Below are 25,565 nucleotides of genomic sequence, written 5' to 3'. Positions count from 1 at the left end.
CAAAAGCCACATATTACACGACTCCCTTTATATATATGAAATGTCCAGAAAATGTTTCTGTCTCTGTCCACAGAGACAGAAACCAGGCTGGTGGTTGCCAGGGACTGGGGGGAACGGGGAGTGACAGCCAAAGGATACAGGGTTTCCTTTTAGAGTGATGAGAACAGTTTGGAACTAGATAGAGGTGATGAGTGCACAACATTATGAATGTGCTAAATGGTACTGAACTGTTCACTTTAAAATGCTTCCTTTTATGCTACGGGAATTTCATCTCAATTTAAAGAAAAGAAAATATCCATGTTAACCTTATATTCTAGTTCATAATACATGTTTGCTTTAACAAACCTTTGCAATTGTTATCGTCCTCCTTCTCTGTGACTACAGATCCTTTTCTGCCCTACCTGGTGGGCTTTGCAGAGTGGAGAGGAAGGTAAGGGCCCGGTTGCAGGCTTAGAAATCATGAAGGTGGCCGGTCACCCAGAGAGTCACACTAACCTCTTGACCGGCCCAAGAGCGTGGTGGGAACTGGCCTTTGAGCTGGCAGAGCGTTCCAGGCCTCGCTGCAGCGGCCTGATTCTCTTAACCCAACAGCACTGGAACGCGCTCAGGGGAAATTATTTTCCGAGGGCCTAAATTTAGTCCAGGGAGTTTGGACATTATGTCATTCCCTGAACTCACTCAGCAGTAAACAAGTTCAAAGCAAGGTCAACAGCTGGAGACCAACCAGCCCTGTCCCGCAGGCAGTAGGCCCCAACCTGGGAAGGCCCGAGGGTCCGCCTCTTGTCCTTCCCACAGGAGCTCGGCAGCCCCGGGCCGTGGGCAGGCGGGCCCGGCCGCCAGCGCGGTCCCGCCGGGTCAAAGCTGGGCAACTGTGCCGGCCCAGAGGCCAGGCCCGGCCAGGAGGGACCCCGGTGTGGTTCCCACCTGGACCTGTGATGGGGCGTGGGGCTGTGGATGGTAGGGTAGGTTGTGGAAGCACCGACCCCAGACGTAATCCCGCAGCCGAGCTCTACCGGACCCTTTAGGGCAAAGGAGCCGCAGACCCCAAACATGGGAGAAACGAGGCCATGGCCAGAAAGTAAGAAGCCACTGGGACTTCCTGGCGGTCCCAATGCAAAAAAAAAAAGCAAAAAAAAACCCCCAAAAAAACAGCAGGCAAGAAGCCAGGAGTGGTCCGCACCGGGCCCCGCAGGCCCCGCCCCCAGCTCCCCAGGATCGCTCCGCCCCCCTGCTGCCCCACCCCCACGAGCCCCGCCTCCTGAGGAGAGACAACTTTTATTGGTCTCATCTTATGAACGAGGAAGCAGGAAGGCACGCAGGAGGTGATGCCGCTGGCCTGAGGCCACTCGGCCAGCAAGGGTCGGCTCGGATGTGACTAGCTCGTCCTGTGTCAACGGCCCCGTCCCAGCACCTCCCCCCGGCAGGCCTGGGCGGGGGGCCCCATGGGGACGAGAGGGGATGCCCACGTGCTGTACACAGGAGAAGGCGGCGCCAAAATCCCTGGGACAGAGTTCTCAACTGGGGACGATTCTGTCCCCTGCTCCCCCAGGGGACATTTGGCCCCATCTAGAAACATTTTTGGTGTCACGACTGGGGGTGGGGCATGCTACTGGCATCTAGTGACAGGGGTGCTTCTTAGCACCCCGCCACGCACAGGACACCCCACAGCAAAGACTCATCCGGCCTCACATGCCCACAGTGCCCAGGCTGAAAGGCCCTGCTCTGCCGTTCCGCCCACCGGCTCGCTGGAGGAAGACCCCGCAGGGCCTACGGAGGGCGTGCCCTTCGTCTCCACAGCCCCCTTCCAGGGCCGCGTCGTACACACCCACTCACACCTGAGCAAAGAGGCAAAGAGGCGTGCACACAAGACTCCCTCCAGCACTGTCGGTGTAGGAAAAAGACAGAAACCACCCAAATGACCACCAACGCGGGGACTATTTAAATAAATCGTGGCACATTCACGTCATTGAATGATAGGCTGGTAAAGAAAATAAGACAAATCCGTGTGTCCTAACGTGGAATTATCTCCATGGTGATGGCTAAGTGAAAGCGTTCTAAAGAGAAAGGTTATCATCTCATACAGATGCTTCTAGGTGCAGACTACCTCTGGAAGGCTTCAAAACAGACTCAGCAGTGGTCCGCCCTGAGGAGGGGGCGGACCCTGGAGAGCTGGGGGCGCACTTCAGTCTGCGTCCTAATTCATGGTTGTTTCCCCTGTGTAGGGTTACCTGCACCCCCTGCACAGAGGTGCTCCTGGCACATGGGCATCTTCCCCCGCAGGTCCCCAGGCACTGCCGGGCAGTCCCTTCTGCCTGGGTTGCTCAGTTCCCTCCTACCTCTGCTCATCCTTTAAGACTAAGTCAGACAGCACCTCCTCTGGAAAGCCTTCCAGGCTCCCTTTCCTTACTGCATCTCACCGTGAGCTCAAAAGCCCCCTTAGGGGCCAGGCAGTGCCATGAATGAGTCAAATATTTAATTCAGACACAAATAAGCTTTGTAAAGAAAATCTAAAGGAATATTCTCTTCTTCCTCAAAGAAATGTGCATTCCCCCAACCTCTCAGCCTTTTACTTTTCCACTCTTACTAGAGAAAAAGGTTCAAGAAACATATTAACTTTCCTTTTAAATCAACAATGAGAAAAACAGGGAATTCCCTGGCGGTCCAGTGGTTAGGACTCTGCGCTTTCACTGCCAAGTGCCCGGGTTCAATCCCTGGTCGGGGAACTAAGATCCCACGAGCCACGCAGCCAAAAAACAAACAAACAAAAACGGAAAACAACAGTGATCTCACGTTGTAATACATGGCAACTGCCTTTGGCCTCAGCGTCAGGGAGACAATAGGGCGTGGTGGGGAGTGTGGTAACTGGTGAATGTAGGTCCTCTTGGCCCTCTCTGGAGAGGCAGCCACATCTCTGCTCTAGCTGGTTGCTGCTCAATGGAAATGCAGGTCCAGTATTGCCAGATCTTCCCACTTTTCAAGAGAGGCTGGAAATCGATCTTATTTTAAGTGAAATTGCTCAACTTTTACATTTCGGCATCGACAACCTGCTGTAAAGCACAGGGAGCTCAGCTCAGTGCTCTGTGATGACCTAGATGCGGGGGGCAGGAGGTCCAAGGAGGAGGGGATATAGGTATACATAGAGCTGATTCACTTCATTGTACAGCAGAAACTAACACAACATTGTAAAGCAATTTTACTCCAATAAAAAAAAAAAATTTCGGCATCGAGTTCCAATTAAAAATAAAAACACCACTGGGCTCCATGGTCACACCCGCACACCACATGCTTGATCTAGTCTGTCTGCGACCTCTGTAGACTGTAATTCTCAGCTTCAATGCTTGTCTTGCCCATGAGTTCTTGGGAGTCAGGAGTGGGACTCAGCTGACTGTCGCCCAGGACTGGCATGGAGCTTTGCATGGGGCTGACGTGGGTGAAGTGTGTGGAACAGAACGGAAGGGGATGTGAATGAACTCCACAACACAGGATGGTCTTCTCCCAAGGAGATGCACGCCCTCCCCAAGCATCTGGAAGCCCGGACTCCAGGCCAGCTGCCTTGCCCCACTAGGTAAGAGCATATCAGCCCGGACCTCTCCCTGGAACCCCAAACTCTGCACTCGGGCATCTGCAGGCACTCCAGATGGCCCTGGCCCTGCCCCTCCACACTCTGTTGGCCCCGCCCCTCCACACTCCACACCCTGTTGGCCCCGCCCCTCCACACTCCACCGGCCCCGCCCCTCCACCTCTCCCATCACAGGTGGCGGCAAGGCCGTCCCTCCAGGTGCCGGAGTCACTCTGCACTCCCCTCTCTCACAGCCCACACACCACCCATCGAACACACTCTCACCTCTGCCCCCGAAACACACCTCGATATTAGACAATCAGGAACTACTGTTCAATTTCTTAGATGCAATAATGGTCATCGTGACTACGTAAGAGAATGTCCTTATTTTTAAAAGATGCATGCTGAAGTGTTTAGAGACAGAACGTCATAAGGTCTACGACTCAATGTCAAATGGCCTCAGAAAAAAATACTTTTAAGCAAAGCAAAAAAAAAAAAAAAAAACCAAAACCAAACCACAACCCCCCTCCAACAAAAACCAAAAACCCCAAAACATTAAACGTTAACAACTGACGAGTCTGGCTGGTGGGTATACAGGAGAGTATTATACTATTCGTTCAATTTTTCTGTATACTGGAAAATTTTTCATTTAAAGAGAATCCAGAGGGACTTCCCTGGTGGTCCAGTGGCTAAGACTCTGTGCTCCCAATGTAGGGGGCCCGGGTTCGATCCCTGGTTGAGGAACTAGATCCTACATGCCAGAAATAAGTGTTTGTGCGCCGCAACCAAGACCCAGTGCAGCCAAATAAATAAACATTAAAATAAATAAATAAATAAAAGACTCAAGATTAAAAAAATAAATACATAAAAGAGAATCCGGAAACCTCAAAATAAACAAACCTATACATACACATATACATGTATACACACGTCCTCCACAATCAGACCCCTTCTTACCTCCTCATCAGCCACCATCCTCTCCCATCTGGACAACTACAGTAGCCCCCTCGCTGGTCTCCCTGCCTCCGCCCTGGCCTCCCCATTATCTGATCTCAATCACGGCAACCAAGGTGATCCTTCATATCACGGCATTCAAACTCCCAAAGGCTCCTGTCTCACTCAGTATAAAGACCCGGGTCTGTGAAGTGGCCTATGAGCCCTGACACTCGAGGTCCTGCCTCCTCTCTGACCTCATCTCGCTTGTTGAGACCCTCATGCCTTCTCCTCCAGCCATGCTGAGCACGCTTCTGCCACAGGGCCTTTGCACTGCCCCCAATGTTCTTCTCCCACCTGGCTTGCTCCCTCCCCTAACTTGAGCCTCATTTGCTCTCATGTCAACTTCTCAGTGAGGCCTTCCCTGACCATCCTATTTAAAATGCAACCCTACCCCACTCCCCTTTCTTACTTTACAATTCTCCAAAGCACTTATTTTCCAAATATTACATTGTATGATTTTTTTAATTGCTCCTCAAGAATACGAGCTCCAGGCATTACCTTTCTTCTACCGTCACCTTCTGGGGGCTGGCACTTGGCAGGACCTCCTTAAAGACCCTTCCAACTGCCTGGCTGAAGGCTGGCTGGAGAGAGGCCCCTCCGAGCCAAGCCCATGAGGGCACATACCTTCGGCCCCGGGGAGCTCCTTCCCATCGGCCTGGGCCTCGTCCGCCTTGGCGTCGGTGCCATCACCGGGCGCGGCTGAGTTGGGCTCGGGAGCGGGGCTGGAGTTGCTGCTGTTCTCCTGCTTGATGGGGGAGGCGTCTGCAATGGAGCTCTGGTTGCTGTTATCGTCTGCATGGGGGGAACAGAACCACAGCGTGAAATGCTGCGGGTGCTGACTCAAGGCGTGGGGGGGGGGCTCAGTCCCCCCGGCCTTGCTGCCCGCAGCCCTACAGGATGCTCTCCCGGGGGAGGAGACCCCTCTTCCCCCTGAGGTCCCTGAGCTGCCCACCCAGGGCCGCCCCACATGTCCTGCGCGGGGTGGAGGCTCATCTGAGCTCCCCCTCCCCGACTCACTGATGGGACTCCTGTGTTAGCGGCAGCCGACCGCACATGGTGGCCCAGCACATTGAAAATCTTTGGGCCAAAAAAAAAAAAGGGGACTTCCCTGGCAGTCCAGTGGTTAAGAATGCGAGCTCCCACTGCAGGCAACACGGGTTCGGGTCTGATCCCTGGTCGGGGAACTAAGATCCTACATGCCACGCAGTGCGGCCAAAAATAAATAAATAAAACAAGATCTTTGGGGGTCACGTGAGGTCTCATTCTGGGTGAAGAAACCAGACATCCTGTGGGCCTGGCTCTGAAGCACTGCAAAGGCCAAAGCGTGGTCCCACAAGGCAGCACTGTCAAACCGTTTCATCGGATCTGATCCAGCTCTGGACCAATTCCACTCAATACAAAATAAAAGAGAGAGAGAGAGCAACAAGTTCACAACAGAAAGTGGATATTCTATAGGACAACCAGCCCAGGCTTTCCAACACGTCAATGCAACTAAAGAAAAAAAAAATAAAAGGAGAAGCAGGGAAGATTATTGTCATATTACAGATTAAAGAAATTTAAGAGACCTAACAACTAGGCATGACGTGTGGGGTTCATCTGCACCCTGTTGTGAATGTGCCAGCTCTGAGAGACATTTGGGGACAAAAGGGGCATCTGAATACAGTCTGGAGTTTAAAAGTAAGGAATTAATTTTGTTAGCAGTGATAATGGTACAGTGGGTAGACAGAAATGTCATTTATCAGTGATGCGTGCTGAAGTGTTTAGGTACAGACTTAAGTATCATGATGTGGGGAAATGTACTTTAAAATCTTCTAGCATGGGTTGCATACAATTGTCAGAATTCCCTGAATTTTACACTCGAGGGCTGTGCATTTTTTTACTTGTAAATTGTAGTTCAATTAAAAAACTTAACACGTTAAAAAAAATAGATGAGGCAAATGTGGCATAACGTTATGAAAACCTAGGTGGGTAGGCATATGGGTTTCATCATACTATTCTCTCTTATGACATTTTTTTCATAATAAAAAGGAAAAGGGGAAGAAAGTTAGCTGGGCAAGGGCATTAGGGGTTGAGCTGGGGAGCCAAGCTGGGGATCCTGGGGCACATCCCCCCCTTGCCCTGGACACCCTTTCTTGGGCACAAAGAGTCATTTTATTTTATTATTATTATTATTTTTGGCCGCACCGTAAGGCTTGTGGGATCTTAGTTCCCTGACCAGGGATCAAACCCGGGCCCTCAGCAGTGAAAGTGCTGAGTCCTAACCACTGGACCGCCAGGGAAGGCCCCACAGTTTGCCTTTGGATACTGAGTTATTCCCCAAGGGGGTGCACCATTCCTGGGGGTACTGCAATACCAGGTCGACGTGTGGAGGGGACACACATCCACACATAGCAAGCTCCTATTCCAACTGCCTGCTCCAAAAATCCGTTCAGTATATTGTCCTTGGATAGAGGACGTATCAGATATTAAACTGATAAGAACAGATACCACACTTGATCTTAGCTGAAAGGCCGAGAAGCGAGCAAAGAGTCATTTTAAACCATGGATACCCACGTGGTGTTACCCTGCTTTTCTGGGCCATGCTGTGCACCTGGGACCAAGGCCATTTTTGTAAAAATGAGAGAGAGAGAAAGAAAGAAACAGAGACAGGGAAGGAAGGAGAGGAGAGAAAACGAGAAGCACATCGACACATCCAGGGCACCTACTACATGCTGGGCACCAGGCCAGGGCATTTACAGTCACCTCGTTTAATCTCAACAACCTCCCAGATGGGGAAACTGAGTCCCAGCAGCAGAGCCCCTGGCTCGGGCTGGTCTGCCCAGCCCCAAACCCCGAGTCTTTCCTCTACCTCAACCTGGTGAGGAAGCGGCAGGCAGCCCTGCAGCCCTGACTTGGTAAATTGCATCTTATTTTAAGTGTACTCTGGGGCGCTCATTACACAAAAGCATCAGCTCGTGAATTCTGGGACTTAAAAAAAAAAAAAAAAGATATAAACTCCCTTGATTTACCTTTCGAGAAAATCTCAGCCTCCTTCCTATGCCAAGATACATGGCCGTGTGTGTTGGAAGCACAGAAGGCAGAGGCTCAACCTATGGGTCCCAGCATTAGGTCATGCTAATTAAGGACAGTAAGCGCTAATGTTTAACAAGTCAGCTGCCCTGAGCCTTGCCTGGTAACCTGGTAACGGCGTGACCCTGATGCTTGGGCTGACCTCAGGTGGATCCTGGAGACTAAACAGCTGGATGCAGATGCCCTGTCCCTTCATGTCCTCCTGTGCCCATCCTCCCGCCTGTAGCCTTCCAGATAACTCTAACCAGGCCCATAGCTTTCCCTGAGCTTTCACTCCCTGCAGTCGGACTTGGTCTTTCTTGGCTGCACATGTACTAAAATGGAAGGTGAGTATGGTTCCTGAGACGGGGACCTGGGTCGCTCAGTATTCTAGGTTTTTCTGGGGTGTTAAGTCTGGGCTAGTGGCCATGAACTTGAATTCTGCCTCCTCCAAAGGACCGCAGATGCCAGCACTGGCATTTATGAACTTCCTAACTCTGGACAAGTTACTTCGCCTCCTTGAGCCTTAGTTTCATCACCTGTACAAAGCTGGCTCGTCACCAGGATTAAATGAGGCAATGCCCAAAACGGGCTTAGCAAGATGCTTGGCACACTGTGACGGCTTCTTAAATGTTAGCGACTGACACGCCAAGGCCTTTAAGGGATTACCTTATTCAATATTCATAACGACCTTGTGAAGTAGGCATTACCACCCCAAGGCTACGTGTTCAATACCTAGCCCAGGATCGTGCCATGACGGGTAGATCCTAGGAGAGGCACATTAGAATCCAGGTGGGATCCTGCCCTCCGCTCGAAAAGGTTCTCACCTGTAATTCTATGAATTAACTGAAACTGAGCCAGGCCAGGGGCCTCCTCGGTCCCCAGAGAGTGGGGCTGCTGACCAGTGACAGAGGGACAGGGTACGTCCCAACTCAAATACCTATTTCTGAAAATGAAATGCATCCCGACTACAATTATATGGCCAGTTGTTGGTGTGTGTGTGTGTGTGTGTGTGTGTGTGTGTGTGTGCGTGTGTGACACTTTCTTGACACGTTAACTGTCAGCGAACACCCGCCCTGTGCTCCTCTGAAGCCAATTCAGCAACAGGCAAGACTCCTTGCCCTTGGAGCTTGTGACTGTTTTCCAGACTAGTCAGTTTGGGCAAATGGGGAAGTTTGCTGGCCTCCCTTTCCCCAGAGTAAGACAGCCCCGGACCTGGAGGGTTAGGAACTAGATCCAACCAATATACCCTCTCTTGATTTACTTGTTTATTTATCTAACATCACCTTGTTGTGCAAAAAGGCTTGGGGGGTCAGAAGTACAAAGACACTGAAACTGTGATCAAGACAGAGAAAGGCAAGTGCTGGGAGCTCTTAGACCGGCAGGGCCAGGCAGGGGACAAAACAGGAGGTGAGCCTGGTGGGCCTGGAGAGGCCATGCTCTCCCCGCAGGGACAGCTGCTCCTGCTCCAGCGGGCTGCGGCCTCGAGGAAGAACATGCCCAAGGGCTGGCGGATCTGATTTCTCAAAGGATGGGAGAAATGCAGATTTTCTGATTTATAAATATCAGAAACTCAATTTTTTAGAAACTTCTGGTTCAAATCTCTGAGGTGAGAAGTCAGGTAGTGGTTTTCCATGGCGGGGAGGGGAATGACCGGGAGGGGACACCACGGGGATTGCCAGGAACATTCTGTCCTGATTTGGGCTGGTGACAAAGGTGTGTGCAGTTTGTGAACATCTCATGGAGCCACACACTTACAATTTGTGCCTTTCCTCTCAGATAAAAAGGTAAAAAAAAACCCCACCAGCAGCATCAAAACAACTGCAGACTGGCTAAAGCATGTCACCAGCCTGGATCTGATCAGTGGGACACTGGTTACAACTTTTGAAATAAGACAGCAAAGGAAGTTAGGCAGTCGATGTAGAAGGGCACGTCCCAGGGTCCCAGACTGATTCACATTAAGTCAGAAATCCAGTTAGAGCTTCCCAGTAGCCCAAGCGAAATAGGAAATAGGAAATAAGAGTCATTGATATGTTATGTCAGGCCCAGGAGAGAAAAAGATAAGATTCCCCCCAAAAACTTCCTGGGCACATGGGACTAACAGAACATGTCCTGTGACATTTGTGTCACTGGGTGGGAAGGAGGTCTTATTCAATGTCTCTGGCTCATTTTATGCTTCTTGGCTTTGCTGCTCTGGGAAAAGCAGCTTCTTCTCCTCTGCTGAGCCTCCTCCTTGGCACAGAAGCCTCCCGGTCCTGCCCAGCCCTCCTACCCCTCGACTGGAATGTGAACAAACCTGCTGGTAAAACAAAAACACAACCAAGTGCTGCGGGCAGGAGAGGGGCCCGGCTGGCCGCTGGCAGCGGGGAGCTCACCGTGCATGTCCATCATTCCCGGGGAGGAGCTATTCTCCGGCGTGGTCACCTCTGAGCCACACTTCTCATCTTTGCCCTTTTTCTTGTTCTTGTTTTTCTGGAGGAGAAAAAGGATGCAGGAACCGAGTCACCAACTGTGTGTGTGTGCACACGCACGAGTGAGACCCTGGGGAGCGGGGTGAATATTTTACTCCGCTGACTCATCCTGGAGCCCCCAGGGCCCTGGAGGGCTCCACTGGCCCGCATGTGAACACGTCCCATGAGGAGCCTCACCTGCTTTGGAATCGCGGAGCCCTGTGGAGGGGAGGCTTCCGGGGCTGGGCTGGGGGGCTGGGGGCAAGGCTGCCTTGCTTCTGCGGCCAGCCCCGCAGGCATGCAAACACCCTGGCTGGCGGGAATTTCCTCTGGGGAAAAGGCCATGGTCACCCTGCCCGAAGCAGGTACAGTACAGGGCTGCCAGGTGAGGGATGGAAAAGACAGCTCACACATTTCCACTATCTTCAGGCCCCTGGGACTGCCTTCCTCAAAGGCAGTCAGCTGACTTCCGGCCCGACACTGGGGACCAGGTGAGGAGGGAAAGCCCAGGGGAGGAGGGCAAGGTCAAGGGGATGTTTTTTGTACGTGCTTCCATTTTTGGAATTGTGTGGAAACAACCTGTGTCCATTGGTAAAGGCCTTGTTAAACACATTACAGTACATTCACTCAACGCAGTGGGATGCAACAATTACAGAGTCCAAGTACAAGCTCTCCCTGTACTAATATGGAAGGATCCGCAGAAATATCCACATATTAAAATATTTCAGTACCTCCAAGATGTATAAAAGAAAGGTGCAGAACATGTGAACAGAATGCTGCCACTGGTGGTAAAGGAAGAGCATCAATGAGCGTGTGTTTGTATTTTTGCGTGCACAAGCTCTCTGGAAGGATAAACAAATACTGGTTGTCTCCAAGGAAAAGAGCTGGATGGGGTTGGAGGTGTTCAGCGGGGATGGGAAGCAGATGTATAAAAAGATAAGACTGTAAAAAAAAGTAACACTTGAAGAATATGCAAACCTATAGAAACAGAAAGTAGACTGGTGGTTTCCAGGATCTTGGGGAGGGTATACATTTTGTTTTCAGGGTAATGAAAATGTTCTGGAATTACAGCGGTGATGGTTGCACAACTGTAAATATACCAACACTGACTGGCACACTTTAAAAGAGTGAATTTTATGGCATGTGAATCGTTTTAGTTTTAAAAAAGAGTTTTAAAGTAACAGTTGAATTTTGTAACATGTTCTACCTATTTAAGAGAAGACAATTTTCAAGAGTTCTGAAGAAAAAAAAAAATGTAACTACGTCATTATTGGGTGTTTGAAAACAAGAAAAGAGGGAGTTCCGTTGGCGGTCAGGTAGTTAAGCCTCCAAGCTTCCAATGCAGGGGGCGTGGGTTTGATCCCTGGTCAGGTAACTAAGATCCCACATGCCGCGCGGCCAAAAAAAAACCAACCAAAAACAAGAACATGAAAAGCTATCCCTTCCCACTGCAGATTACCGGCCACAACCATCAGAGATTCGGATTCAGCTATCCAGGGCGAGGCCCAGGAACCTGCATTTTGTTGTGACTCCCAGGGGATCTAATGCTCAGCCAGGCGTGGGACCCACCACCCTAGAGAAAGGGGGGAGGAGTATTGTACATCTTGGCTCAGAGATGACAGCGAATTAGCATCCCAGCACCGTCTGCACAGCTGTGCTGAGCTAAGTTCTTCCCATATGATATACTGCCTTTGCTCTGTTGCAGAAACCCCAGGAGCCGGATGTTACTGTTCCACCGCACAAAAGAGGGAACTAACCCAGCAAGGTGGGGTCACCTGTCTGGCATCACAGGTTAATTGGGGGTAGTCTGTCCAAATCCAAATCTTGAGGTCTTCGCCCAGCCCCAGGCTGCCCTGTCCTTCCTGACAGCCCATATATTACATTCTCTCCTTCATCACAATCCATTTGGCACTTCCCTGATGTCTGTTACATGCTATTCTATAATTATCTTCCCCCAACAAGATTATAAATTCCTTGAGAGCAGGGACCACGTCTTCTCAAATGCAACCGGCGTTTATACAACACCTAATGATGTGCAAGGCGCAGACGTGGGCAAGAGCCAGGAGCTGCCTTCGAGGAGGCTGGCTGCACTCTGCTCTCCCTCCGGAACGGCCGGCACCAAAGGCCAGGACAGTCTATGTCGGTGCCTCTGGGGAAAGCAGCCCTGGTGGCTCCACGAACCAGCCCAGGCGAGGACCAGAAGGGATGAAAAGCCCCCACGTTCTCAGCCCAGCACCGACCCACCCAGGGGCCGCATGGGATCAAAGGGTCAAGAATGGAGCCTCAGCCCTGCCAGGAGACCCAAGACTCGTGGGGCAGGTCACTGGAGACTGTGGAGGGAGGCTTTATCCCGCGGTTTTTTGTTTTTTTTTTTTGGCCACGCCGCACAGCATGCAGGATCTTAGTTCCCCGACCAGGGATCGAACCCGTGCCCTCTGCAGTGGTAGTGTGGAATCCTAACCACTGGACCGCCAGGGAAGTCTCTGCCCCGCCTTATGGCCCCTAGAAACCTACCAATCATGCCCACTGTCACGACTGGAGGCATGTGGTCAGTGTGAGTTGAGCCATCCTTGCATAGTAGGGAAGGCACTCAGGCAGGAGGAACAGTCCATGCAAAGGCCTGTCAGTGGGACCATTCTGGATTTTGACTGGAAATGAGAGCAGCTGACCTGGGGGTCTTTGAGGGTAACTGGCCTGGGAGCCACCAAGCTGAAAAACTATCCGTGATGCGGGGCAGGCCTGTCATCAATGCCTCCCTGAGATCGAGCACAGCCACCAGGGCTCCCCCTAGTGGTCACAGTCACCGCCCCTCCCGGAACCCTCCCGTCAATGGCCCCTGCTTCTCCGCACCAAACTTGCAGCTCCAACCACCAGAAGGCTCTCCAAGAGTGGAGAGAGTATGTGCTTTGGAGTCAGAAGACCTGACATTTGCTGTGTGACTCTGGGGAAACAGCTTCGCCTCTCTGAGCCCGTGTCCTCCCTTGTCCAGAGTGGATAAAGAGCTCAACTCCAGGGCCTCCCTGGTGGCGCAGTGGTTGACAATCTGCCTGCTAATGCAGGGGACACGGGTTCGAGCCCTGGTCTGGGAAGATCCCACATGCCACGGAGCAACTGGGCCCGTGAGCCACAGCTACTGTGCCCGCGCGTCTGGAGCCTGTGCCCTGCAACGGGAGGGGCCACGATAGTGAGAGGCCCGCGCACCGAGATGAAGAGTGGCCCCCGCTTGCCGCAACTAGAGAAAGCCCTCGCACAAAACGAAGACCCAACACAGCTAAAAATAAATAAATAAAAATAAATAAATTTTAAAAAATAATAATAATAACATAAATAAATGTAAAAAAAAAAAAAAAAGAAAAGAGCTCAACTCCACAAAGTAATGCCTGGCAGATGGTCAGGTGCCAAGAACGGCACTACAATGATGGGGGAGGGTCTGCCCGTCTGCAGGTACCGCCACGCCCACCGCAAAGCCATGGTGCCCAGGGCCTCAGGGAGGGGATACCTCTGCACTAAGCAGTGTGCCCACTGGCAAACCATAGGGCTGTCAGCCCCGAAGAGGTGACTTACAGGGGACATTTCCCACCTCTCTGAGGGCCAAACTCTGGGGCTGGATGATGGGGGGAGGGGTAGACACAGGTCCAGCAGCCTCTCCAGCCCTAAGCTGGGTCCTTCTGCTGCCCAGGTGGCCTTGGCCCCAGGGTCCCCGCATGGTGGGTGGCAGTGGACAGCCCCCTCTCCCTGTGACGGGAGGGAGTGTGGAGGGACAGCCCCACCCCAGGGGACTGGCCCCACATACTCACATCGTCAACCTTTGGCTCCGTCACAGGGACCCACTTGTAGATTCGCAGGGATGTGTCACCCACAGTCACCCACTTCTTCTCCCTGCAGAGGACGAGGAAGAACCCATTACCAGGGGGCTTCGGGGGCAGGCCCCTGCTCACGCCGGTGGGGGGCACAGGCCGCACTCCCTTGGAGCAGCTGTGACACGGTGACAGCTCCGGGCCGGGCTGAGAGAACATCTCCGCATCACACAGACGAGGGCTTGAATCCCAGCTCTGCCGCTCGCTGGCTGGGGGCCCCTGGGCAAGTCACTTCACCAGCCTGAGCCTCAGTTTCCCCATCCGCTAGACCACATGGGGTCGTCAATCTCTCCAGGCTGCCGCGAGCGAGACAAAGTATGTCGACAGCTTCCTCGTGCCTGGAAGAGAGCGCCTGGTAAGACTGGAGGGGAGGGCGGGGCTGCCACTGGGATGATTCCTCTGGATGGAGAGAATCAGCCCCGGTTCCTCCAGCCTTCACCCCACAGAGCCGGCGAACTGGGCCACCCGAGCCCCTCTGGGCAGCAGAGAGGGCTTCAGACCAACAGGGCATTTCCTCCGTGGGGGTGGGAGGGTCTTCCCCAAGGGCACCCAGGGGCTCACCCTGCCCCCTGTCAATGCCTCCGAGGTCGTGGGAAGGGAAGCAGGAGCCGACAGCATGAGTAACCACCCCAGGCTCTTCCGGGCAAACGCCAGTTAGATCAGCCCCGGGGAATGGAGAGCAGGGGGGAACCTGGATGCCCAGTGGCCTCGGCCCCAAGGGCAGTCCCCAGATGCTGAAACCGAGGGGCTGCGACAGGGAAGCACAGCCTCGTCTGCGGGCAGCCGCGGCCGGGAGGTTGCCTGCCCCGAGACCCTATGCCTCGGTTCGGAGACAGGCGTCAGTTCCAGGGTCTCAGCTCCTAACGTCTGCACAGCTGCCCCCGATCCACCCCCAGCCGCATCCTAAACTCCTGGGGCACAGTGCCCAGGGCCCCCCAGCGGCCAAAGGCAGGTTGATGGTAAGAAGCAAATCACAAGCCACGAGAAGGAAAGGGGGTGACTGCTTTCCACTAAGGGTAATGATGATGGTAATTACCACTCTCTCCCCCTACCTCTCTGCTTCGAGCATCGTCCTTCTCTAGCTGTATCACCACAGCCTCCCAACTTCGGTCCTCGACCTCTGGCAGCCTACGAGTCAGGTCCTGCCACCTCCTGCCCCTAACACTAGGAGTGACAGCCAGAGACCACGTGCCTGAGGACACCACGGCTAAGGGAGAGCCCCCCCAGAAGGAAAGCTGGGGTTTCGACCAGGGAGCTGGGCTCTGGAGTCCACGACTTGACGGGACAGCCGGACGTACACCTGCTGCGGGTGGTACAGCAGCCGGGAGTCCTCAGCAATGTTAGCGACACGGGGTCCACCAGAGCTGAGAGTTACGTGTGGCTGTGGGCGCCTCGGCCAGCCTCCCCACCAAGACCTTGGCCTTGGGTCCTCTCCTCCATGGGCAAGTAGCCCTCCCAAGCTGGTGGGACACGTTACCGCCACCTGGCACCCCTTCACCACCGGGGGTTCCGGGTGCCCAAGCACACTCAAAACCAGCTGACCCAAAACACGGACACTTCCACTCCCCAGACTGTGCCTGCTCGGGTCCCAAAGTCCGAAGCGAGGGCCTGGCTTTTCCTTATTCTACTATGACCATTTCTAGTGCCTTCTGTGTTCTAAGCACTGTACACACTCTTATCTTCCCATAACCTCTTGTGGCAGTAACTGTCACTTTTCCTGTTTGACAGATAAAGAAACTGAGGCAGGGGGAGGTGGAGTCATTCTCCCCAGAGCCAGTGTTCCAATCTCCAGGCCACACTGCTTTTTGCAGCAGCCTCCCCTGCCCCATCCCTGCCCCGTTTAGCCCTGAGAGAATTAAATAAAGTCAGGCACGTAAGTCACCACCACCTGTCCCCAGCCTCTCAGAGGCAGGACGGACGATCCACAACCCCAGTCTTTCCCCACCTCCACGCTGAATACTCAGCAGGTGCCTGGAAGGGACAGAGACATTCCAAGAAACAACCCTGGTGACAAAGTAACAATCATAATGGCCATTGTGCACTGAGGGCTTCCGTGCCAAGCACTTGACTTACATGCTCTCTCTCCCGACAATTGCCAGCAGGCCTATGAGAGGGAGACTACTGTCACCCCACTTTATAGATGGGGAAATGGGAGGCCCAGAGAAGTTATACCAGTAGCTCATGGTCACACAGCTCGTCAACGGCTGAACCAGGACTGGACACGGGCTCTGACCCCTGCCCTTCTGTCTCCCGTGAAAAACTAAGAAATGACTCCACAGAGCACATCGGTGACAGAAGCTGGACAAAGAAGCACAAATCGCCCAAATCCCAAGCAAATGGCCAAAGGCACTCACTACTCACAAGCCCCTCAACTGGCTTCCTTGGCCCGGGCCCCACTAGGTCAGCAAATCCAAGGCTTGATTGTGTTAAAAAAAAAAAAAAGTAATTGACTTGCAATACACAGGACACCTCTCAGGGCAGAAAGTGTGCCAGATCTGGGCTTCGCAGGCCACACCTGAGCCAAGATGAATGTGTCAAGTGGCAGGTGCTTCCCAGAGAGGTTACAGGCCCTGCAGGTTCTGAGCTGAACACAGCTAGGTTCTGGTGCCTCCCTTGGCCCGAGTTCCCAACTCACCCCAGGGATTAGAAACCGTTCTCCAGTTGCATTTCTAGGTGTGGGCATTGAGGGGCCGTGGGACAGAGGGAAGAGCCTTGAGAACCCGACCTCAGCCTGGTGTCTGGCCAGCAGCCACCCAGGGAGACACAGGCCCCAGAGCTCAGGGGCGAGTCACTGAGTGAGTAGCGGGTACTTCGGACACACGACCAGGGAGCGCCGGGTGTGTCACCAAGCCAGTGGCCCGGCAGCGCCTCGGGAAATGACACAGGGACTCCAGAGAGCAGCTCAGAGTTCCCAACACCACCTCCAAACCCATCACCCTAGAACACACAGCCCCCCCAACCCCAAAGGAAGGTATTAAGCTGTACTTAATTACATCTGCAGTGGCAAACAAGTGGCCAACAGGCGTGTTCTGCCTGGCCTGCATGGTACTTTTAAAAATTTGAATCAATTGCCAGACTTAAAAAAAAAAGAAGTCAGACCCCACATTAAAATCCAGATTCCTGGCCACTCTCAAAAACACGTTCTGGCCACGAGGGGCCCACTTGCCCCGAGGAGCACTGACTCTCTCCAGATGGGGCCCTGTGGCTCCCTCGGATCCCCCAAGTCTCACCACCTGTAGGCACTGGGCTCGGATTCACCACAACCACCAGGCCGCAGACCAACCTTGCCACAAAGCTGCCCTGGCACGGCCTGAGCCCTCCTGCCTCGCTGGCCCCTGCTAACCAGCCAGGCTTAAGTGCCTCTCTCTTCCCCACCAGGCTCGGGCTCCTGGACAAAAGGAGCAAATGAGGTCCCAGCTGTAGGAACAGAGCCCCAGACGCTCCTGCCCAGCACAGGCTCCTGTGTAAACCATGAGCACTCTTCTCCCCAGATTCTCTAGGCCGAGGGCAATTTCTAATGTTCCCCCAAGGTCAGGTCCAAGGAAGGGCTAGCCAGCCAGGGTGACCTGATTCCCTCAAAGAGGGCTCCGAACCCCTCACTTCCGATCCGCTTCCCAGGGCTAGTCCTTGATGCCGTAGGAGGCCTGGCTACGGCTGGCCTCATCCTAACTAGGCCCAGGCCCGCTTGACCTGCCCTGTGCCTGGTAGAAGGGTGCCCCTGGAAGTACCAAGGTGAGGGTCTGGGCACAGTCAAACCTCCGCCCGCCCCCAGAGATGGGCGGGAAGTCTCGGGGAACAGGCCTCTCTCTGTCTTCACAAGCCACCGAGGGACCCTTCAGACCACGGATCCAGGGGTCCCAGGCCTAAGCCTACTCTGAGGCTCAAGCCTTTGCCTCCCGCCCAGGGACTCCCCCTGCCCTGCTTTTCTCTGCCCACACCGGGCCTCCTAACCCTGCCCCAGCTTCCCCAAAAGGAGCCCACCATTTTGTTCTTCCTTCGTGCTCTGGCTGCCTCTCACTCCACCAACCTGCCTTGCTGGGACACAGAAAGGAGAGGAGAAACGGCCGGCAGCTACCGACAGGGTGGCCACGGCTGGCTGCTGGCTTTTTCCAGGGCAGGGGAAGGGTAGGGCTGGCAGAAGGGGGAATTTTTAGGGGTCCCTGGGACTGAGAAGAAATACCACCCTAGGCTTACAGGCTAAGTGGTATGCCAGGCACCTCCATTCTGGATTTAAAAAAACAAAGCAAAACAAAACAAAACAGGATGCAGAGTTCAATTGGAATTTCAGATAAATGACGAATAATTTTTTTAGTATAAGTAGGTCTCAATTAGTGCATGGGACATACTTAGACTAAAAAAGAAAAAAGAAGTATTTAAAAATATTATTTCTTTGTTTATCTGAAATTCAAATTTAACTGGGTGTCCCATAATTTTATTTGCTAAATCTGGCAACCCAGTGTCCCAGCTAGTGGTGAAATGCACGGTTGGTGGCCACACAGTTAATAAACAACCCCAAACCACAAGGGCTGACTGGAAGACGCATTCTGAAGGCACAGCGAGGGTGAGATTTGGCTTCTCAGGGCTGGGGAAACCCAGGAAACAAGGCGAAGTCCTTTTTTACTTAGAATGGGCAGGAGAAAAAGAAAAAGAAAGAAAGAAAAAAAAAATCAGCAAAATGCAAGTTTCTACCTCACAGTGAGGACCGCATTTAATGACTGCTCCTGTGTGCAGGATAAGTGCTTTTCGAGACATGATGTTATTCCAGAAGGGGAGAAGGTAGCACAGAAGCCTCGTGTCGCGGTTAGAGAAGTTATGCGGTTAGCCCAAGGTCACACTGGAAGCCCAGCCATGAGATCCCAAAGCCTGAGGTCTTTAGAGGACTTGACTCGTAGTTTCCCAAGACACAAAAAAGGGAGGGAGACACGTTCTCCTCTCGTCCCCCCAAACACAGGCCTGGCCGGCAGCGTGCTGAGCAGCACTGAGGGCCACCAGGCCGGCTGCTCTGGGGCCGGCAGGGTGGAAAACCCCACACAGCTCCATCTGCCCTCCCAGCAGAGCAGCTGTCAGGGTGCAGGAGCCTCCGCCAGGCTGGAACCTGGAGCGCAAGGCCCCGCCAAGCCTCCCGCAGCACGGAAAGGCAGCTGGCCCCCACCCCTTTCTCACCTCCAGGCTGGTGACAGAAGGGACTCAGGCCCAGACAACAGCTCTTTCTTTGCACAGGCGTTCAGGCAGGGGACGACTCCAGCCTTCCCTCTGGGAATCCCGTAGGAGAGGGGGTGGTGGGCTTGTTTTCCGGTGTGCATTTTGGCCTGCAGCTGTTTCTGCCATTTTTAAATGGCTCCAGTCCGGGCACTGGGCGCCCTGCGCACCAGGGGAGCTCCCACGGCAGGGAAGACTTGGATCTCAACTTTGGAAGGCCTTCCCTTCTCACGGTTCTGAAAATTCTTTGTCCCACTAGAGCCAAACCCAGCCCTCGGCCGGGCATCCGGCCATCTGCAGACAGCCCTTTCCATAGGAGGCCCGGGAGCACGTGGACTTTATTGATTTTCCTCTTGCCTTTTTTGTTGGGTTTGACTCAGAAAGGACAGCTAACTTGTGACACGGCTGGACTGGAGGCTCGCCCCCAGTGGTTTTGAGGGACCGAGGCGAGGCGTTACTCAAGGAATGACACCCCTAAACATAAACAGAGCCCGCCACGGGGCCTGCGGGGTTTGCAGGCTTTAAATAAAGAGTCAGGACGAGGCTGCGGGCGCTGACACTCGAACGGCGCTGCGGCTCCTCTCCCTCCCTGACCCTGGTGAGGCCGTGGGAAAAAAAATAATAAAGTTGAAATCCGGGAGCTGGGAGTTTTCAACAAGTCCGCCCCAACCTGGCGATCGGCTCGCGCCTCGGGCCTGGCCCTCGGGCCGATTCCGAGACAGACCCGGACGAGGCCGGGGAAACGTTCAGTCGTATTAATTAGAACCAGGCCACGCCGGACGGAATCTAACGTGAGCTGGAGAAACGGCACAGCCGACACCGAGTCCCCCTCGCCCCCCGCGCAGAGAACAAAAACAACGGCTCTCTCCGCAAAACAAACGCGAGCTGCCGGGTTCGGACAGGCAGACGCGGCCCAGGACCGGGGTCTGGCCCCCAACATTCGCTCGCCCGGACCCCCGCGCCCGGGTCTGGGCACAGCGGGGCGGGAGGGGGGCGCCCGGAGCCCCGGGCCCCGCGGCCGCCGCCGGCGTTTCCTCCTCGCGCTCGCCCCCATCTTTCTTCCTCGCCAAGAGCCCTCGCTCCAGGCAGCCCAAAGCGCTAAATTTAAACGGCTCGCGCTCTGCAAACTCCGCAGACTCGAGGGCGCCGGGCCTGGGAGGCGGGGAGCGAGCGAGCCAGCCAGCCGGCCGGGGAGGGAGGGAGAGAGGGAGGCCCGGCGCGGGCAAGGGCGCGGGGGCCGGCGCTGCGCCGCCCGGGGCGCGCGGGTAGGAGACGGAGACGGCGGCTGCGGCCCGCTCGGTGCCTGCACAATGGAGCTCGCGCTCTCCCCTCTGCCGCCGGCATCGCGGCCCCGGCGCGCGGGAAGCCGCTTTCATGTGACTTGCACAAACGAAATGGCTTCTGGGGCCGGCCCCGAGCCCCCCTCCCGGGAGCCGAGCGCCGCGCCGGGGACTGCCCGCCGCTCCACCGCCCGGCCCGGGGCGCCCGTCGCCTCCAGGCTGCCGCCGCCGCGCCAGGTGGGCGACAGGCGCGAGCGCACCTGGGCAGCGGCCGCGGCCCCCGCCGCGCGCAGGTGACCCGGCTCGCGCGCCGCCCGCCCTCTCCAACTCCCGGGCCCGCGGGCGGCCCGGGGCGCTGCGCCCCGCCGGCTTTTTGTATCTGGTCTCGGGGTTCGGGGCGGCCGCGGCGCGAGCCTGCAAACGAACGAGAGAACAAGCCGGCGCCTCCGCTTACCATTTGCGCACTTTCTCGATAGCCGCCATGACCCTCTTGATATCATCTTTGGCCCGGCTCCTGGTCTCGGCTCGAACCGACCTGCCCGACATGGTTCTGGCGGGGAGAGAGAGGCTGGGGGAGCGCGCCCGCCGGGTCCTGCTCGCGCTCCGCGGCGGCCACACTCGCGCCCGCCCGCCCGCTCACTCACACACAGACACACACACACACACAGACACACACACACTCGCACACATACACACACACACACACAAAGCCTAGTGCCGCCGCGCGCCCAGGGCCCAGTGCGCAAGCGCCGGGCGGCAGCTGCACCGAGCAGGGGGAGCAGCGCCGCCGCGGCCGCCGGTAGTGCGGCCTCCGGGCGCCGCTGCCGCCGCGGGGCAGCGCCGCGAGCCTCTCCGTCCACCCGGGGGAGGCGCCCGCGACCCCCCGCTCCCCGGGGAGGCGGCGAGGGGCACCCGGCGACCCCCGGCTCCGGGCACGCGGAGGGGAGGCGGGCCGAGGGACGTGCGCGCGGACACCTACTCGGAGGCCGCAGGTGCCGGGGGGTCCCCGGGACAGGGCGGGCCGGCGGGGCGGCCGGCCGTGGAGGGAGCGCATTCCTGGGGAGCCAGCGCGGCAGCCCATCCGCTGCCCGGGGTGTGTGGCAGCGTCTGCAGTAATGGAAGTTTCCTGTGGGGCTCCCGACTTCTCCGAGTTGAAGGCGCCGATTCGGGACGCGAGGTGCTCTTGGAAAGTGTTGAGAAACGCGGACCTGTGCTGACCCTCTGCCCGGTTTAAATACGCGAGCTAGGACGTCGCTTCCCTATCCTTCGTCCCTCTGGAAGACGAGGGTGGGAGGAAAGGTGCCTGGGGTGACCACTAGAGACATTCGACCTTGCTTATGAAACAGCTTTCGGCGCAGGAAAAGCTCGATGATTATTTATCAGCATTTCAACAGGGGCTCTTAGACCTTTCCTCCTAGTGATAAGTTGCCCTCGCCATAAATAAGGTGAGGGGGCCCACGCTGGGGTTTCTGTTCGAGAACCACGAGTTGAGTTTAAGCCACTCCTGATGTAAGTCCCAGGCTCAGCCCAGGTGCTGCCACATCACAAATGACCCTGGCAGGTAAAATGGACTGGCCAGCGACAAGGAGGACTTCCGGGCTGGTTTCTTCCCCGCGGTGCCTTAGGACAACTCCGCACGAATCTACAATTACCAGGATAAGCCAGGGGCCTCAACCTTGTGTTCAGCTGCAGCTAAACTATATTGACCAGAGCCAGTTCGTGCCCAGGTGGATGCTGGGGAAAAAGAGTAACCCCGTTAGCAAGCCGAGTGCCTTGGAGATCAACTAACCCAACATCAGTCATTTTACATGGAGGGAAACTGAGTCCCAGGGAAGTTCAAGGACACAGCCATAAGCTAGATGTTTGTCTTCCGCTCATTCTAAAACCAAGCCCTTTCTCCTGAGGTTTTGGTTTGGGGGAGAAAAGCTTCTGGCGATACGGAGTAGAAGCTACACTGCAGGCCTTTTCCTATGCATGTCCTTTTACCATCCCAAACCCCAGGTTCCTGATGTGAGGATTATATGGGAAAACATGTAACAGTGGGTCATAAAACAGTGGTCTCATACCATTGGCCCTCTGACTTACCTGGCCAGCAGATACATGCTTAAGGTTACATAGAACTTTTTAAAGCATATATTTGAACTAAAAATGGGAAGATATATTTAAAAATCCAAGTATTGAATGATGAATGGACAAATGGGCATATCTATACAATGGAATATTATTCAGCCATTAAAAAGGAATAAAGTACTGATACATGCCACAGCATGGATGAACTTTGAAAACATCCTAAGTAAGAGAAGCCAGTCACAAAAGGACACATATTGTATGATTCCACTTATATGAGTTATCTAGACTAGGCAAATCCCTAGAGACAGAAACCGGAGGGACTGCAGGGAGGGGGGGAATGGGGAGTGACTTCAGATGGGTACAGGTTTTCCTTTTGGAGTGATAAAAAAGTTCTCAAAGTAGGTAGTGGTGATGGTTGCACAACATTGTGAATGTGCTTTCTGTCGCTGAATTGTACCCTTTAAAATTGTTACAGTGGTCAATTTTACATTATGTGTATTTTGCCACAATAAAAAGAAATCCAAATATCCAGCTTCTCTAGAGATAGCAGAAGACCTGCAAACTGGGCCCCAAGTGCCACATGGCAACAATCAGCTGGAGCTGAGGAGCCCTGTGCCCCTCAGATAAAGCTCACTAGGTCACCAACGTGTCACTCAGTCACTGTACTCATTTGTGTTACCACGTGGCCCCTGAAGGTGTTTGTGTTTTTGATCTCTGATTAAACTATAAAGCTCTCTACAAATGTTCTTTATAAATCTAGTGTGGCACTTTTTATAGTTTCCTGTCCCCTGCGGATATTTTTACACTTCTTTCTTTCAACAAAGCACACTTGTTTTATAGTCTGTGTCTGATCATTCTGATATTTGAAGTATCTGAGAGTCGGTTTCTGCTGGTTCTTACTCATGGTGTCCTATTTCTTTGTGATCTGTCCGGTTCTCCTTGACCTTGCTAGACATTGTATTTTAAAATTTATTTATAGGGATGATGTGAGGCCTAGAATGGAGTTACCTTCCTCTCGAGTTGCTTTACGTTTGCTCTGCCAGACTCCTGAGGGCACTGCGAGTGCAGAATGACTAACATCCAAGTTCAGGGCTTGTGGGTCCCTGGACCCCCAGGTGATGCCAATATAGGTTGCCTAAGTGAGTGAGACTGATTTGCTTACTGTCCCCAGGGTGGGGTGAGTGATGTGCTGCGGCTGACTGGCAAGCCTGCGCTTCCCAACTCTGTTCGGTGACCTCCTATCAATAGTTCTAAATCAGCCATGGCGGAGCATTTACACTATGGAAATTGGCCAGTGCTATAATACATCAGGACCCTTTCCCAACCCCACCAAGAGCTGGTGATAAGCATTTACCAGCACACCACTGGGCAAGGTCTCATCTCCCACCCAGTGTGGACCCTGGACTTTGATTTCCGACCTCTTGCCTCAAAAAAACCATTCACACTGAAGTTCAAATATGCCAGACTTGCCAAATATCTACAGGGTTCAAGTGGCTTCCTTGCTGGATTAGCTTTCAGGGTTCTCTTTTTCCTTCAGTTTCGCCTATTCCTTACAATCTTGTCAGCATGTGGTGGCTTTTAGGATTTTTTAAAATATGTTTTCTAGCATATGTTCTAGCATTTTTAGTTGCTTTCAGCTTGAGCGTTAGTCTGTATAACTAGTTACCAGAGACTGGAAGTCAAGCTCTCTCTGAATGTTTGTGATTATCTTAGACACGTTAAAAGAGTGATCGTGGGGTTCCAGAGGTGAGTTACTTAGTTATGGCTTGTGTCTTGACCTAACTGTGCCTCATCTGTAAAATGGGGATGAAAATAAGACCTGCCTCACAGAGTTATGTGAATTAAAAGCAGTATTTGTCAGGGAAAGTGGGGGGAGGGATAAATTAGGAGTTTGGGATTAACATATACACACTACTATATATAAAATAGATAACCAACAAGTACCTACTGTATAGCACAGGGAGCTATACTCAATATTTTGTAATAACCTATAAGGGAAAAGAATCTGAAAAAGAATACATATATATGTATAACTGAATCACTTTGCTGTACACCTGAAACTAATGCAACATTGTCAATCAACTATACTTCAATTAAAAACAACAACAATAACAAAAAACAAAACAGTATTTGTCAAGAATTTAGAACAGCGCTTGGCACACAGTAAGTGCTAGATACCAGAAAGCATTTGTTAAATAACAGACCTGGATGATATTTGCATCAGTATGCCCCACACTGGGGTTTGAAGTCAAACTACTCTTCCTAGGCTGGTAAATTCAACCCTTACGTCACTCCTCCTCCTCCGGGGATGAAGGCTCATTCACCATGGGGTGGGAGGTGTGGGGAGGGGAAGAATAACTCTGGAACAGAGATGGAGATGGGTGATTGTGAGGAAAATGCAGGCCCGGCCCTGGTGCTTCTGGGCACCTTGGTCCTCGCCTAGCAACTTGCAACCGAGCGCTGTTTTCATAAACAGAGGTGCTTTGGTGTTTGGGGAGCAGGTCGTTAGCAAGGCCCAGCCAAGAGGGAAAACTATGAAGGGAACACTCCAACCACAGAATGAAATACAGTCCCTTCCTCGGAGACAGGAACAGAAAGGATGAGCTGCGGAGGCTGAAGCCTCCCTCCTTTCACAGAAGAGGATGCTACTGGGACTTCCCTGGTGGTCCAGTGGGTAAGACTCTGCGCCCCCAGTGCAGGGGGCCCGGGTTCGATCCCTGTTCAGGGAACTAGATCCTGCATGCATGCCGCAACTAAGAAGTCCGCATGCCGCAACAAAGATGCCGCATGCCGCAACGAAGATACCACGTGCTGCAACTAAGACCCTGTGCAGCCTACATAAATAAATAAAATATTTTTTTAAAAAAGGGACGCTACCGTCCAGTCACACAGCCAGTTAGCAGAGTTCTGGCCAGAGCCCTGTTCTCCTGACTGTGTCTCTGGACCGGTGCTCCCCACTCCACAGTCATCAGGATGTGGACAGAATGTCTTCTCTCGCTCCCACGTGTGCAATCATTTTGGCCGCCCAGCATCTGAATACCCTTCCTAGTTCTGGGTGAGCCTTTGTGGGTGGAGGCTGCCCCCCACTACAGGAGCTAGAGGGGGC

General features: G+C 53.6%; 1 protein-coding gene across 4 annotated transcripts in view; it reads right to left on the bottom strand.

The window, feature by feature from the left end:
- The window catches only part of BCL7A (BAF chromatin remodeling complex subunit BCL7A), a 33,491-nt gene extending 8,194 nt beyond the window's left edge, over nt 1–25,297 (bottom strand). The window contains exons 1-5 of one of the 4 annotated variants that reach the window (XM_082418110.1): nt 21,369–25,297; nt 20,844–20,939; nt 13,851–13,932; nt 9,979–10,075; nt 5,180–5,347 (exon numbers count right to left, since the gene is read on the bottom strand). In XM_082418110.1, the coding sequence (XP_082274236.1) occupies nt 5,180–5,347; nt 9,979–10,075; nt 13,851–13,932; nt 20,844–20,935 (439 nt within the window). In that variant the 5' untranslated portion in view covers nt 20,936–20,939; nt 21,369–25,297. Of the gene's footprint in view, nt 1–5,179; nt 5,348–9,978; nt 10,076–13,850; nt 13,933–19,073; nt 20,047–20,843; nt 21,078–21,368 lie in introns of those variants that run through there. The other 3 variants (XM_082418112.1, XM_082418109.1, XM_082418111.1) reach the window with 3 other exon arrangements.
- Nucleotides 25,298–25,565: the final 268 nt, after the last annotated feature.

Source organism: Balaenoptera physalus (genome assembly GCF_965194825.1).
Source record: "Balaenoptera physalus genome assembly, chromosome: 12".
In the NCBI taxonomy this organism is placed as follows: domain Eukaryota; kingdom Metazoa; phylum Chordata; class Mammalia; order Artiodactyla; family Balaenopteridae; genus Balaenoptera; species Balaenoptera physalus.
Note: the sequence above shows the minus strand (reverse complement) of the source record. Positions and strands in the feature narration are given on the sequence as shown.